Source organism: Sorex araneus, chromosome 3 (assembly GCF_027595985.1).
Source record: "Sorex araneus isolate mSorAra2 chromosome 3, mSorAra2.pri, whole genome shotgun sequence".
In the NCBI taxonomy this organism is placed as follows: domain Eukaryota; kingdom Metazoa; phylum Chordata; class Mammalia; order Eulipotyphla; family Soricidae; genus Sorex; species Sorex araneus.
The window spans coordinates 224,008,061-224,024,635 of NC_073304.1; the positions used below are offsets into that span (position 1 = coordinate 224,008,061).

The following is a 16,575-nucleotide window of genomic DNA, read 5'->3' on the forward strand; positions in this document are numbered from 1 at the left end:
TTCCCGCCTGCGCCATCACTCATGTCCTCAGCACTGACTGTGCAGAGGTCAAGCCCAGGGGTCACGGACGTGGCTCAAAGGTAGAGCATCTGCCTGGCACTTGCAAGGCCCTGGACTCCATCCCCAGCACTGCCCCCAAACCCCAAGGCTGTTCAAAGGCAATCCAGCTGCCTCTCTCGAAGGCAGTTCAAATCTTTGCTCCTGTAAACATCTGCCGCTTCCCCACTTAGCTCCTCTGGCTCACGATGCGCCTTGTGTTTTCAGCTGTACAAGAATAGAGCTGAGAGGAGTACAGTACTGAGGGTAGGACTTACATATGCCTAAATTCTACATCAGAGATTAATCAGGTTCTTGGCATTTAATCATCTCCTAAAAACTAATGAGTCAGGCACCAGGGCCAAAGAAAATGCCAAAATAAATAAGCTCTCTTCTGGTTTTTTTCTTTTTTGGTCAAGGGAGGGATACAGACTCAGAGGATGGGGTGGACTGGGATACAGACACAAACAGTATTAATTATATCACAGTAAAGCACAAAAGAGCATGTATCTGCTGAAACATAAAGGAGGAAAATTAAAGCCGCAACATTCTAGAAAGAATCAGATGAATGGGAAGGCCGGAAGAATGAACAGAGGTTGGATAAGAAGAAGGTGAGGAGGGCCAGAGGGACAGCACAGCAAGCAGGGCGCTTGCTTTGCACGTGGCCAACCCAGGTTCGATCCCAGGCACCATACATGGTCCCCTGAGCACCGCCAGGAGTAATTCCTGAGTGCAGAGCCAGGAGTAACCCCTGAGCAATTCAGGATGTGGCCAAAAAAAAAAAAAGGTGAGGGGCTGGAGAGACAGTACAGCAGGCGGGGTGCCTGCCCACATGCAGCTGATTAGGGTTTGATCCCCTGCACCATGGCACCACCAGAAGTGACCCTGAGCACAGAGCCAGGAGAAAGCCTCGAGTTCCATTGGGTGTGGGCCCCCAAAAACAAAATCCGTAAGGGGGGGGTACAAAAAAGTGTGAAAATGCTCTTGGAGCCAGAGGTAGGAGCCAGTGGGCTGGTGGGGGAGAGCCGAGAGGAGCGCCAGGTGGCTGCGGCCGGGGCGGAGGGAGTGGAGCGGAGAGGCCGGGAGGCGGCGGGGCCAGAACACGGGGCTTGTAAGCCCGGGAAGGAGTTAAGGCGAGCTACAAACGAGTTTTAACCAGTGGAGTGACAGGATCAGACTTGCCTTTTTATAAAAATCACTCCGGTTCCAGTGTGGAGAATGGATTAGAGGAGGGCAAGGCAGCAGGCTTAGGGCGCAATTCAGGCAGGAGATAATGGTGTCCTGCAGGAAGGCGGGGAGCGGAGACGGACCGGAGAGGGAGGCGAGGGAGAGAAGCAGGAGCATCGCCCCCGGACAGGACGTGGCGCAGGAGCTGAGGGGACAGGGGAGGGGGCAGCGGCAAGTGCAAACTCCAGGCTGAGAGGAAGGAGGCTGTGGGAGAGCTGCCGGCACAGGCTCCAGAGAGGACGCTGCTCAGTGACAGGGGGACAGCGGAGGAGTCGCAGCGAGGGGGACCCGTTCCTCCGTTCCTTCCTTCGGAAGCCCAACCCGCTCTGCTCAACACAAAGGAGGCGCCAAAGGGACAGACAGGGGGGCGGAGGGGGCCCAGAGACGCCGGGGAAGGGGATTGGGCTCCCTCCAAGCCACACAACGAGGCTGCTGAATTCAGGGAAGTCGGTTCACTTCTCCGACACAGGTGGACTGGTGGGATCGAGGCTTCAGAAAACAGAAAAGTCAGCGATCCTTCATCTTCCCCTCGGGTTCTGGTTTCTTTCTGAGCAAAGACAGGCAGTGCGGGTCGCCCGCCCCAGCTACAGCCTCCTGATGTTATTTCCAACCTTTTCTCACTGAGGTGGCAGGGGCTGGGGGCTGGGGGGGTGGGGGGGGGGAATGTCTCATCTCAAACTCTGTCACCACAGGAACTAATCACCAAACTCTGCCGGTTTTGTCTTTGTAATCTCTTAAATATCTTTTCATCCCTTCCCATTCCCAGTGCTATGGCCCTAATCCAGACTTGAAATACCACAAACTACGACAATTAAGAGACTCCTGGCTTTCCAGACTATTCTCCATCTCTGCTCAACAATTTCTCTTTTCAATGAGAAAAACCGGGGGGCTAGAGCGATAGCACAGCGGGTAGGGTGTTGGCCTTGCACTAGGCTGCTCCGGGTTCCATCCCCAGCATCTCATACAGTCCCCTGAGCACTGCCAGGAGTCATCCCTGAGTGCAGAGCCAGGAGGAACCCGAGCATGGCTGGGTGTGACCCAAAAAGAAAGAAAAAAGAGAGAAACCATATTAAGTAACGAAACTCCTGCTGAAAATTACCCCAATGACTTCCTCTTATGACCATCTATTCACGATTTTCACTCGAGTGATAACACAGCAGGTAGGGCGTTTGCCTTGCATGCGGCTAACCCAGGTTCGATTCCTCCTTCTCGGAAAGCCTAGGAAGCTACTCAGAGTATCCGCCTGCACGGCAGAGCCTGGCAAGCTACCTGTGGTGTATTCGATATGCCAAAAACAGTAACAACAAGTCTCACAATGGAGACGTTACTGGTGCCTGCTCGAGCAAATTGATGAACAACGGGACAGGATGACGGGACGGTGCGATGACAATAACTCCTATTTGTTGTAGCGCAATGCTTTTTGAACTGTAGTGAGATCCAGTGTTGTTTCGTTTTTTAAATTTCTCAGCCCATGCAGACCAGTATTTCTGGAAATGTTCTGGAAAGTGGGAGCGACGGTAATAAGGCCTGCAGGGGTGAACAGGGGCTGAATACAAAGATGGAGAGGAAAGACCTTTTAGACGGAGGACATGACCGTGGTTCTCGGCCAGCACAACGGTCAGAACAACACCGTCACTGTAGGAGCATTAAACTGCTAAGCAGGGCTCCGGGCTTCTCGGAGTTTTCATACTTGATTCCAGGATGGCGCATGGCCTGACTGGCAGCCCTGATCCTGTGGGTCCCCAGGGTCCGAGTGCAGCGCGGTCCGGCCAATCAGCATGGACAGGCGGCTGTCGGGGGTGGGAGAGGGAGTGACCCGCTCGCCTTGATGGTGCTAAACCTCCTCCAGGGCACTGGAGGGCCCCTCCCCACCCCCCAACCCCCGCAACAAAGAATTACCTGGGCTAGAAAATGAAAATAGAGTAAGAGAAAGAAGAAAATTTCTGTCATAGAGACAGGGGGCCGTGGGAGAGGGGTGGCGGGAGGGAAACTGGGGACATCGGTGGTGGGAAATGAACCCTGGTAAAGGGATGGGTGTTGGAACACTGACTCACACCAGATCACGAACAGTCTTGTAACTATGTACCTCACGGTGATTCAATTTGAAAAAAAAATCATGGAAAAGCTGTGACTCTGCTCTATGAGTGCAACTGAAATGAACTGGAAGACAGTAAGAAGATATCGAGGACAGTAAGAACACAGCGACAGGACAGCAGGGACGGCGCCTGCCTTCCGCGTGGCGTACCGGGGCTGGATCCCCAGCAGGGCAGGATAAAGTAGGGTGAAAGCAGAGGTAAGACCTTCAGAGTCGTGGTAATTCTTCTCTTCCTTTCATCCCCCAAACCCATTATGTCCCGAGTCCACAGTAACTTTAGGCATGGAAAGTTTGGTATATGCCTTTGAGAATTAATTTACACAGTGAGGAAAAAGTGAAACTTCCTCATCACAAGTTATTCACTGACATAAAATCCAAGGCTTTACCTGAGAGAGAGAGAGAGAGAGAGAGAGAGAGAGAGAGAGTGTGTGTGTGTGAGAGAGAGAGCGAGAGCGAGAGAGAGAGAGAGAGAGAGAGAGAGAGAGAGAGAGAGAGAGAGAGAGAGAGAGAGGGAGGAGTAGGGGGCATCAGGCCTCACATACACAGTGCAGGTGCTCTACTGCTGAGTCACACCCCCGGCCCGGGACGACTTGATTCTTAACTCCATCCACAAGAACCGACAGGCAGTTCAGACTCAGACTCCGCAGCTAATTGGCCTGATTCCCTTTCCTAGCGCGTCACCACCTCAGTGAACCACTCAGGAAAGTAACTTCCTGCCCTTCCTTCCCGGGATTCTAAAGCAGAAGCCCCCGGTTCTAACCCTCGTTCCACCTGGGGCTGGTGCAGCGATGCTGTCCACAATTTCTCCATCTGCAAAACGAAGCCAGGCTCAGGCGTACAACAGCACTTGCCTTGCATGTGTGAGGCTCTGATTCAATCCAGGCATGGGGGTGGTGTTGCGGGGGGGAGGGGGGAGGGCATGAAGCATAAATCAAGAGAATCGGGGTGCAGGAGCTCAGTGGTTCTCAGCCAGTGGCAATTTTGCCTCCGGGAGCGTTTGGCAATGTCTGGAAACATTCGGGGTTGTCATGACTCGGGGCTGAGGCAAGAGCCTGACGGGAGAGGCCACCCTAAACTATACAACCCAGCCAGACCCCTCCCCCAAATGCTTTCCAGGCTCCAAATGCCAATGGCATCAGAGCTGAGAATGCTTCAGAAGTCACCGTGGCTCCTGAGGCTAGACTAAGAAGGTCCCTTTTTAGGGCTGGAGCAATAACACAGCGGGTAGGGCATTTGCCTTGCACGCGGCTGACCCAGGTTTGATTCCCAGCATCCCATATGGTCCCCTGAGCACCACCAGGAGTGATTCCTGAGTGCAGAGCCAGGAGGAACCCCTGTGCATCACCAGGTGTGACCCAAAAGGGGAAAAAAAAAAAAAAGGTCCCTTTTTACTATTCTCAGCTACCGGGCTCTGATGGGAGAAGAACCACCATAAAGTAACAACCAACAATGACGCGGAGGGCAGAGATGCTGAGGTCGGGTGGTCTGGCTGCAGACCTGCCCCGCCCACGTGGCAGGCGAATCTACCTTCCTTCCCGCGCCGACAGCCGACTGCAGCCTGCTCTCCTGTGCCCTAAACCGCGGGCACCAGAGCACCGCCTCCCGGAGCGGCCCTGAGGATTCAGCGAGTTAACAGAGGCAAAGTGCTTAGAACAACGCGCCAGGACCCCCCACCCCGGCTGCTGTGCAGGGCTCGCTGTGGAGCTGCCGCGAGAGCCAGTCTGCAGTATTCTCTTTTTGCTTGCTCTATTTATTGATTTTTGGTTGGGGGGAGAGGTGCCCAAACCCAGTGGTGCTCGGGGGCTATTCCTGACTCTAGGCTCAGGGGAACCACGAGGTGCCAGGGATCAAACCTGGCTCAGCATGAGAACAAAACTCCCACATACGCTTCCAACCCTCACCTCCCTGTCATAGAAGCAAACATTTTCCTCATATAATGTGTTCACAGAGACTATATGATCCATTGGCTTTTTAGTTACACCATAAATTTAAGCAACCAAATCCATAGATTTGGAGCTATTCCATTTTGAGATCTGCCTTTCATATTCCATAATGAAGATGGGACGATATAGTTTACCTGATCATTCTCTTCCTGGTGGACATTGGGGTTCAAAACCTAAGACTTCGTTAGGTTGAGGAGATAGTGCAGGGGCTAAGGCACTTGCCTTGCACACAGCTGCTCCCCGGCACCATATACGTGCTCCCCAAACACCACAGCAGTGATCCCTGCGCACAGAGCCAGGAGAAAACTCTGAGCACCACAGGATATGGCTTAAAAAACAACAACAAAACAAAAAACCTCCCCCACCCAAAAAATTCCTGAACTTTACCGTGATGAAATAACTCAACTATAGTTGCCAATAAGTCAAGTTCACTGGTAGGTGCTACTGCTCCCAACGATTAATTTCAATTAACAGTTCCTTGCCAAGTTGCTGACAGAGCAACAGCCCAGCGCAGGTCTGCAACAAAATATCTCACCAAATCTTGCCAGGTGGAGTGGTCCAGGCTGAGGACTCTTGGGTTTTTCGGAATTTTGGGGGGGTGGGGGGAAGAGGGAAGGGGGAGAGGAGGTTGCCCTTCCTGCCTGAAACCCAGCAGCCCACCGCCACACCCGACACCCCGATAGAAATGGTCCAGCTCAACTGAACCTCATCCAACTGCCACACCAACAAACTGTCCCAGATCTACAGCTCCGAGACATCTCCAAATTGCATGGCGCTGTCAGCCCAGGAGGATCACAGCAAATCTGAGAGTTGCTGAGAAGCCCACGCAGTGGAATGAGCCTGACCAGGAGCACGGAAGGCTCAGCTGGCACTGCCCAACACAGCCGCCCCTCAGACGACGACTGCAGTAACATCAGGTGCTACCAATGATCACCAATTGACTACTATCGATCTAAGGTCTGAGAATCCCGTTTGCCTTTGAGCTGTAACAAACAATAGGAAATACGTTCGAGTGTGCCTGCAAGGAGGCAGGCTGGGATGGTGGGTGGGAAATGGGGACCATGGTGGAGGGATGGGCACACTGGTGGTGGGACTGGCGTTAGAGCAGTGAAGGCCTGAAACAACTGCATTATGAACAACCTGGTAAATCATGGTGTTATAAAACTGAAAAACAATTTCGAGAAGAAACCTATAAAGTTAAAATATGCCAACTGAATTTACTTCTAGGACTAGGACTCATTAACCTAGCCACTTTCTACTCAAGACAAGTAACTCTAGTAGCACAGTGGGGAGGGCATTTGCCTTGCACGCAGCCAACCCAGGTTCAATTCCCAGCATCCCATATGGTCCCCCAAGCATTGCCAGGAGTAATTCCTGAATTCATGAGCCAGGAGTAACCCCTGTGCATCACAGCGTATGACCCAAAAAGAAAAAAAAAAAAAAAGACAAGTAACTCTAACTTAAAAACATCTAAAATTAATGATTATTTGATTAACTCATAGTTACTAGTTTTCATTTATAAAAAGACACCAATAGCACTTTATTTCAGGGTACAGGCTTTATCTCTAAAACTTGTTAGAAATCACATAGCCATAAACCATTTTCTTCTCCTAATTGAAAAAAAAAAAAAGCTACAAATTTACCTGTGTGAAGTCAGAATTATAAGTTAGTAGATTTTACATTCCAGATATCCAAGTATCCATCTATGAGTAGCTGATGGAAAATCAGAAGGGAGAAGCTTTGCGTCTCTAACTTGTGAGAATCGCTTTCTTTTCCTTTCCTAATAAATTACAGGCAGACTTGAGCAGATGTCAGGTTGGCATTCAAACCCTAAAATATAGCTGAAAAGCAAGTTATGACTAATACAAGGGAAAAAGATGAATGTCAGAAAGCTTCATTTTTTTTTTCTTTCTTTCTTTCTCTTTTTTTCAAATTTCAGATAAGCTCTTTAGCCTTAGGGTTCCTTTTACAGAGCCCGGAGTTCGGCTGGATGTCTTAACCCCCATTTAAATCGCAATCTCCCCTCATGGGGGGGGTGGGGGGGTGGGGTGGTGTGTGAAAATGCATTTCAGAGTGTCAGTGTTTATGTTAATCTTTGCAAGAACTCCCTCCCGCCTCCCAAACAGAGCATGCACAAAACCTGCCTGGCCTTTCTTCCACTGTATTTCCCTGACACTGTTCTTAGCATGGGAAAGATGTTTCTGCATGTGATTATCTTCTTAGTCGCTCCACTTCATACAGTAACTGCGGTTTACTTATGGGTGTCAGAAAAGGGTCCCTTTCCTCCAGAATTTTTATGGAGATTCTAAAATATACAGATTAAAATGGGCTTTGAGAGAACAGTGTCTGTTTTTTGAAAACAGGGCCATAAAACTATAACCTGTAGTCCTCACGAGGTGTCCTGGACACTTGCACGCATAGATCCACCGAAGGACAGGCTTGAGGCCCTGAGTTTTCACCTTCCTTCTCTTCTATCTCTAAAATGGGGGACTTCTGCCAAAGTCCCCTCCCTTGGACAGATGCAAAGCTAGTTCTAAATGACAGTACAGGGGCTGGAGAGAAAGTATAGCCCATAAAGTACTTGCTTTGCATGCAGCTGGCCTAGGTTTTATTCCCTACATCCCATACGGTTCCCTGAGAACCACCAGGAGTGAGCCCTGAGCACTGCCAGGTGTGACCCCAAAACAAACCCCAAACAAACAAGACCCAAAGATACTCCAAAACTAAAATAAAATGACAGTACAGGGGCTAGAGAGATAATACACTGGCTGGGGATGGGGTCTGATCCTGGGCACCGCATATGGCCCCTCAAGCCCCACCAGGAATGATCCCTGAGCACAGAGCCAGGAGTAACTCCTGAGCACTGATTCCCACCCCTACCCCACTCCCACCAAAAAAATGTAATAAAATGACAGTACAGACACTACTTCTTTGACAAATGTTGAATTACTCTTTGCAAAGTTTTGGTTCAGTCTGTTTGCTTGGACATCCATGGCTGTGCCTGTCAGGATGCTGAAAAGTGATGTTTCTTTGCAGAGATTCCGTCTCTGACAGCAAGGGAACGGCCGCTAACAACTGAGGTGATCAGTGGATCCTTTCTCTGGAGGACTCCACAGAAGTGCCCACAAGGGCGTGAGGGACACTCCTATGCCCTGTAGCTCTCGGGGTATGTCTGAGTGCCCAGGACAGCCGTCAGCTGCTGTGCTCACTCAGCCACCTCTTCCTCCACACTTCTGGTTGAGCCCTCAGGGGATGCTCCCACTGCCCCACGGAATGGACACCTGCCACTAGGAGAGGGTCTGGTGCCCACCTGTGCCCGGCATGACTCCAGCTTTCTCTGACATATGATAGTTCTCCCAAAGAGAAAATAACATGTCAGAAACTTTAGGACACTTACTCTGCGTATGTATTATCTTGTGAGTACTAATTTTACTACATAATTGTGTATCTGATGAGGTCTTTAGTTTTCCTTTATATCATCAGCAATATTCCATATGTTCTGTATCTACTGTACCTATTATTCCAACATTCCACGTCAAAATTATATTTTCAATTTTTAAAAGAACGTAAATTTTTAGATGCAAAAATAAAGAACCAAACGATCTAGAGGAATAATGGTGGGAAGTTTTACTTTATTACTTTGTGAACTTGAAACATACATAAGCCAGAAAAATTAATTTAATTAGAATTCATGCTTATAAGAAGAAATAACAGTAGACTTCAAGGTAAAGACTGTGATTTGTTCTAAAGCTTAAAAAAAAAAAAATCTCAGTTTAAAACAAAACAAAGCAAACCAGTCCATAGCCTACATAAATTCTTCTCTGATCACTGTCTTTTAGAATAGGAAAAGCATACTAATTTGTTAAATGTTGTGGGGGGAAAATCAGTCAATTTGTTTCTACCTGGCAGAGTATAATTAACACAGAATATACATGTGTAAAAATGACTTGCAGCAAATGTAGCAATTTTCACTTTCATAGACCAAATCTTCCCTCCTATATGGGGAGTACAATAAAGTAACTGCCCCCCAAACTCAAAAGGAAAAAAGGAGGCTCTGTTGGAAAATTCGGACTGACTTATGCAGAGCAAGGGAATTGTTTCTCAGCCACTTCGCCACCAAGAAGTAGCTTTAGGACATGAAGATTCAAAAACAAAGACAACTTCGTATTTATTATCTTTTAATCAAATAATAGCATGTTTCTTTTTTTGTTTGTTTTTTTTCTTTTTTGGGTCACACCCAGTGATGCACAGGGGTTACTCCTGGCTCATGCACCCAGGAATTACTCCTGGGGTTGCTCAGGGGACCATATGGGATGCTGGGAACTGAACCAGGGTCGGCTGCAAGCAAGGCAAATGCCCTACCCGCTGTGCTGCTCCAGGTCCTAGTATATGTTTCTTTTTGTGTTTTTTTCCTTGTTTGTTTGTGGCCATACCCACAGTGCTGAGGACTTACTCCTGGCTCTGCTTTCAGGAATCACTCCTGGAAAGGCTCAGAGAAAAGCATGGGGTGCAGGGGATAGAACCTAGATAGGCTACATGCAAGGCAAATGCCTTACCCACTGTACTATCTCTCCAGCCCTGATACTTTGTTTATTGATTGGTGTGTGTGGGGGAAACAGAGAGAAAAACACACATATTTCTGAAAAGGAAAGAACTCTGATTTTGTTTTTGATCTAACTAAATCAGTGTGTGTTGGGGGAGGCGGGGGACTCAGATTCAGCAAAACATTACATGCCCTGGTATGGGTTTGATTCCCAGCACTGCTGGGGGTGGAGGGTAGGGGGAAAAGTCTGAAGGAGAGAGGAAAAGAGGGAGGGAGGAAGGGAGGAAGGAAGGAAGAAAGGAGGGAGGAGAGGAGAGAGGGAGGGAGAAGAGGGGGGAGGAAGAGAGAGAGGAAGGGAGGGACGGAGTAGGGACAGAGGGAGGAAGAGAGGGAGGGAGAAAGGAAGGAGGGAAGGTTGGAAAGAAGGAAGGAAGGAAGGAAGGAAGGAAGGAAGGAAGGAAGGAAGGAAGGAAGGAAGGAAGGAAGGAAGGAAGGAAGGAAGGAAGGAAGAAGAGAAATTCACAGAAAAAAGGTCTGGATAGTAACACTTATAAACAAAATTCAAATCCATGCAATTTAACCAAGTTTAATATAGACTGCAAAAACCAAGATTAAAGTCACCAAGTCCATGTCTGTTTTGATTTCATTTCAAACTATTCACTAGCAGCTGGCCAACTCACAACCCAACTGACAGGTTCTATGCCCATCTCAGACAGAAGCTAGAGTGAGCAGGGGTGGACTGGGGACAGATTAGAGTAGCTGGGTCCTTGGGTAACGTCCAAACTGGTGGACAATACTTACAAAGTGATAAAAGTATAAAGGCTTTTTAAAAATCAAAAGACTTCCCTATTATTTAGCCAGAAAGTATCGATGTTCAAAGAAATACTATCATTAAGCTCTCTGACCAGCATCCATCCTCAAAAACCAGAAAAAATTTCTGCAATAACTTAGAACACTCAGAATCAACCTTTTTTCTCTACTTCTACCCCTGCCCCTCCCTCTCCAAATAGTTAAATATTATTTCCATGTCTTGATTTTAAAACAATAAAAAAAAGTTATGGATTTATTATACCTCAAAATATATATTACCAATATGTACCACATTTTTTACTATTTTCTAAGTTAAAATTTTGATTTTTTTTTTAATGGACATGGCTTTTGTATCTTTTAGGATTTAAAAAAAAAAGTATATCACTGCCAATTCAAGGTGTACAAAAAACTCAGGTGATGAGGGTCTCTGTCATTTTCTCTTAATCCAGTTCCAAACTCGACCTTTCCCCAGAGAACAGGTGTGTGCTGGTCCTGTGATTTATCAGAGTGAGCAACCAGGCAGAAAAGCTACCAACAATAGGACTCTAATAGAACCACGGACTTAGTGCCTGGAAAGCAGTTCTTATCCCCACCATGAATACACTTTTATCTCCCAGTAGCAATTTAAAGATAAAGACGGATGGGGTGAGTAATAGGCTCATATTCCTTCAGGTTTCTTGGATACTGTTTGGTACTAGCAGCCTGCCAGGAGCTTGTTAGGTTGGAAATTCCTCTCTCGGATATTCTGTTGCTCACATTCCAACCCAACCTATGACATGGATCTGAAAACAGTTGTGACAGCATTTCCACGAGGGCAAATGAAGCCACCTCACACAGATAAATTAAATAAACCTTCGCAAAGGAAGTGCTAAATGAATCGTGCCTGTCTTTGTATATAATACGGAAACTCCTACTATATCCTGCATTTGTCAGTTTGGATCAAACTTATCTAATTTTAAAACATGCCAAGTATCCATTTACTAGGTATGAAGAGCTGTACTAATTGGGCAACTCGAGGGTGCCATGAAAATATTAGCAGCTAATATTAGAACAGAGCGTTGGTCTAACAGACAATTAGCAGCTGGCTAAACCCAACCCACAGTGGGCCTTTAGAATCGGGTGAAGTGTTTTTCAATATGCTCTATAGGAAAGACACTTGTAGCTAATAAGTAAGATGAAATTTCCAATATGTCCTTCAGAAAGATAGACTGAATAAAGTGGGGCAACTATAAATATTTCTATGGTTTGACCAGAAAAATCAAATGTGATTTTTGAAAGTCTAATACTTTAATGAGTTTTTTAAAGAAAACTTTATTAAGGCATTTAGACAGAAAAAACCAACTTTGGCAGGTCTAAAAAAAAAAATACATGACTGCAAAGAGAATTCATCATATCCATCTTTTTAAAGACAATATAGGCTTTTACTAAGTTTTCCTTATAAAACTTACCCATCTGCTCCACAATCTCTGGAGGAAACACTCGAGAAGCAAATGCACGTCGAAAAATATCTGAAAATTCCTTATCCAGACCTCCTATGCCCATTTTCTCAAAGTTCCAGTCGGGATTGATGATAGACTGGCGGTTTTCCTTGGTTTTAGCTTTGCCTGGAGTAAACAGAGATAATCAAGCCGTGAGGCTAGAAGTCCGTCACTGAGTGGAGAAAACAGACAGAGACCCCTGGGCATTCTCAACGAACAGGGAGGACGTCAAAGACGAGCGACATTCTTGGAGCTGATGTCCTAAGAATGAGTTCTGCTCCGCGAACAACTTCTCTCGCCCATGTTTAGGGTCAGTGAAACACTTTCAGAATGATTGGGCTAAACTCATGCCCTTGTACATGTGTGGCCCCCCCTGCCCCTGCCCCGGGAGAGGAGGCTGACCAACCTTTAATCCTAGCCAAGTTTACTCATTTGGTTGGTTAGAAGAAACCCCCCGTTCATATTTGATGAAGACGCCAGCAGCCAGAGGTGCAAGTGAGTCGCAGCAGTTCCCAAGGCTGCTAACTCAAATGTGCTTAAAATACTCCTCTTGATGAAGCTCACGACTGGAATCTAACCCCTTGGCCTGAGAAGATGCACTAGATAATTTGGTATCTTATTTACTTTTCCTTCACGGTGCACATCAGTCTAAAATCATCCCGGAGATTTTAATGATTTAGAATTTCATATTTTTGCATTCTGAAAGTTGTGCATTTTCTAACTGAGATGGCATAGTGCCACCTAAAGTAACTCAAGGGTAGCACATTAATCATCTACAACACAAGGAAAGAACCGTCCTAATACATTCTTTCAACTGTAAGTAAAAAAAAGAAGGCAATTCGAAAAACAATTTTTTTAAATTAGAAAAGAAATCAGTACCATGATGGGAAAAGTTTATTCTCTGTTAATTTATGGTTAGTTTTATGGACTTAACATCTTTTATGAAGCACTTGGAATATTTTTCTTACGCTCTACTGCCCTCTTGTGCCCAAATAACCTCATGCTAAATCACAATTTTCCAACTAAAACCTATCTACCAATCATTGCTTTGTAAGAATTACTTAGAAATACTCATACTAGGGGTTGGAGCGATAGCACAGTGGGTAGGGAATTTGCCTTGCACGCGGCCGACCCGGGTTCAATTCCCAGCATCCCATATGGTCCCCTGAGCACTGCCGGGGTAATTCCTGAGTAGAGTGCCAGGAGTGACCTCTGTGCATCACCAGGTGTAACCCAAAAAGCAAAGAAAAAAAAAAAAAAGAAATACTCACATTAGAGAAAAGTAAAGTTTGATCCCTGGCACCTCGTTCCCCCTACATGTACCCCCCCACCCAGGCGTGGTCCTTATTAAAATATTTTGTTTTTCAAATTGGGCCAAGGGCTGGAGAAATAGTGCAGCAGGTAGGGAGGGTACAAGCCTTCCACGCAGCTGAACCCCAGTTTGATCCCAGCATCCCAGGTGGTCCCCTAAGCACCACCAGGAGTGACTCCTGGGTGCAGAGGCAGGAGTGACCCTTGAGCACCGCTGCTGGGTGTGACCCAAAAACAAACAAAATTTGGGGCCAGGGACCAGAGACAGGACAGCAGGTAAGGTGCTTGCCTTGCACACAACAGTCCGGAGTTTGATCCTTGGCATCCCATGTGGCTCCCCCAGCCACCAGGTTTGCTCCCTAAGGGAAGAGCCAGGAGTAAGGCCTGAGCACCACGGAGTGCGGCCCCCAAACAACAACAAATTTGAAACAACAAATTGGGGTCACACTGTGCAAAGGACTGGAGTATGTGCTTTACATGTGGGGGGGCCCAGGGTGACCTCTGGCACCACATGGTCCCCAAGGACCACTAGGGCAAAGCCTTCCAAGCACCACCAGGTAATAAAAAAAAAATCAACAAAAGATATACAAAGATATAAAACACAAAGGTACCACTTCAAGAAAGTATGGGATCAATAACAGATTCTGATATGTCCTACGGCCATAGAGCCAGTCACTAAAAATTATGTTGTAAGAGGTATATTTCTTATGAGGCTGAAAAGACAAATTATAAAAGATCTTGAAAACAGAATTAAATTTAAAAATTTTACAGATCCCCTCCATATTCCATGAAATATCTTTTTATTATTTAAGTAAGAAAAGGAGAAAATGATAACGTATGAATCAAGGGGAGGAAAATAAGAGTCCTCCATTCAGATAAATAGTCTTGAATATAATGGTCTGTAACCAAAGAAATTTCTACTTTCTATTGGGGAAGGTATCCACATAGTCCATCAAGCAGAAACACAGAGCACGTGGTTAATTGCGTGATTATTCTGGTGAACTGCCCTTCCTAAAGGCCAATCTTCATTCACCATGATGAGCAAGGCTGAGATCCGAGCATAGGGCTCATCTAGGAATCCCCAAGACAGGTTTTATCTGCACATTCCCCTTTCCCCTCGGTCACTAACAGACGTGATGCCAGGATGGCACGGGACACAGAACCAGAGGGGACTTCGAGAATCCCACATTCTCAGAGGGCTCAGAGACAGCCAGAAACCAAAGCCCACTGCGGCCTCTGCATAATTCAAGGGAAAATGAGATCTTGAGTTCAATCCTGGAACAGAAAAACAGGATGCAACTGCAAAAACCTGTCGAGCTCTGGTTTGTCTGCAGTTATAAGGCATGTAAGTCAGGTTGACTGGTTTTGGTGATGCACTAAGGTTATTTTAATTTTTTTTTCCTTTTGGGTCACACCTGACAATGCACAGGGGTTACTCCTGGCTCTGTACTCAGGGGACCATATGGTATGCTGGGAATCGAACCCGGGTAGGCTGCGTGCAAGGCAAATGCCCTACCCACTGTGCTATTGCTCCAGCCCCTCACTAAGGTTATTTTAGATGTGACACAGAAGCAGCTGGTAGAGCACACAGGCAGAAATTGAACTGTGCTTGTAGATCTTCTGTAAGCCTCAATTTACCTCAATGCTAGAGCTTTAAAAGAAATTGCATTTTAAATTTCTTTGTTAGTGTGTTACTCAGAAACGAGAAACTGCATATGGGGCTTACATTCTATCTGGATATTGGGAAATGCTGATCCAGTTTTAAGCTGTTTTTCTCCAGCAGCACCAAGTGAGGGTTATGCAACGCTCCAAGTCTGGGCAGTGCGCTTGGCCGCCTTCCCCTCTAGAAAACCACCACTTGGGGCCACGGCTAAACAACACAGGCAGTCCACGTCATTCGGAAGGTTCTAAACACTGTAAATCTTACCAATAAGATTGAGTGATGAATTTTCTGCTTTTTCAAATGCAACCTGACTGTTTCCAACGACCAGTCCTACTTCAATCTATATAGAAAGACAATAATTAGTAGTTAGTCTAATACCAGACTCCTGAACTTCACAAAACAAGGTCAAATCCCAAGGGGAAATGAGGTCTCATTGTGCATTTAAAAATAATTATCCAAGTTATCATTTAAGTTACTCTTCCCAACTGCCTCCTACTATTCCTATCTTCATTTCAATGCCCACCACTTGTCAATACCTTTATTTTTATTATTTATTTATAATAAATATCTGCATCCAATTAGATTTATGACATATCCAAGTTTCCCTCTACTACTAGGCCTTCAAATAAATAATTTTTGGCTATATTTTAATAATGTAAGCTATTAAATTGATTATTTTTTTCCTACTGTCTTAATTTTTTTGTGTATGGTTTTTGTTTGCCACACTTGGCAACATCTATCTACTAGCTTAAAGCAAAGACTAGGCAACATGAGAGAAACGGGTAGCGAATAAGAAAAATTATATTAATTGCATGGCTACAATCAGGCAATGTAGATTATCTGGAGCGAGACCCACCTTCTGTTTTTTCCCCGTGGCGGCCTCTCCCTTCAGGATGCTCGGGTCCATCGCCTCGATGTCCTTCACCACCAAGCCAAAGAGCTTCTCGTTGAAGCTGAACACAAGCTACAGAGGAGAGAGGCGAAGGGAGAAAACCCATTCCGTGATTTGACAGCTTCACTCACATATCATCACCGACACTCTCCAAACGCAGAAATGCAGCTTTCGGGCTGGGACCATAGTTCAGCAGGGAGGGCACACAGCTGACCAGGGTTTGATCCCCAGCTCCCTATAGGGTCCCTGGAGCCCCGCCAGGAGTAATTCCTGAGTGCAGAGTCAGGAGTAGGTCCTGAGCACCACTGGACATGACCAAAAAAAGAAAAATAAAACAGAAAAACAAGCTTTCCCTTTGTTTTCCTCTCAAATCTGTTTCACGGGCAAAACTTCCTGTATAACCAATAAGAGGAAAATGAAAGTACCATTTACTGAGTACCTATGATATACCACACAAACTATAAGGCGGTTATGTAACTATCCTCTTGGAACCAGAAAATGCTCCCCCATTTTACTAGTGAGGATGGTGAGATCTGGGGAGAGATTAAGCAATGGGACCCACGGTGGCAGGGGATGG

The 16,575-nt window shown here is 46.3% G+C and overlaps 1 protein-coding gene across 2 annotated transcripts in view; it reads right to left on the reverse strand.

Moving 5' to 3' along the window:
* The window catches only part of NSF (N-ethylmaleimide sensitive factor, vesicle fusing ATPase), a 146,567-nt gene that overhangs the window by 94,283 nt on the left and 35,709 nt on the right, over nucleotides 1-16,575 (reverse strand). For both annotated transcript variants that reach the window (XM_055133170.1, XM_055133169.1), the window contains exons 6-8: nucleotides 15,963-16,070; nucleotides 15,371-15,446; nucleotides 12,103-12,258 (exon numbers count right to left, since the gene is read on the reverse strand). In XM_055133170.1, coding sequence (XP_054989145.1) covers nucleotides 12,103-12,258; nucleotides 15,371-15,446; nucleotides 15,963-16,070 — 340 coding nt within the window. The remainder of the gene's footprint in view (nucleotides 1-12,102; nucleotides 12,259-15,370; nucleotides 15,447-15,962; nucleotides 16,071-16,575) is intronic.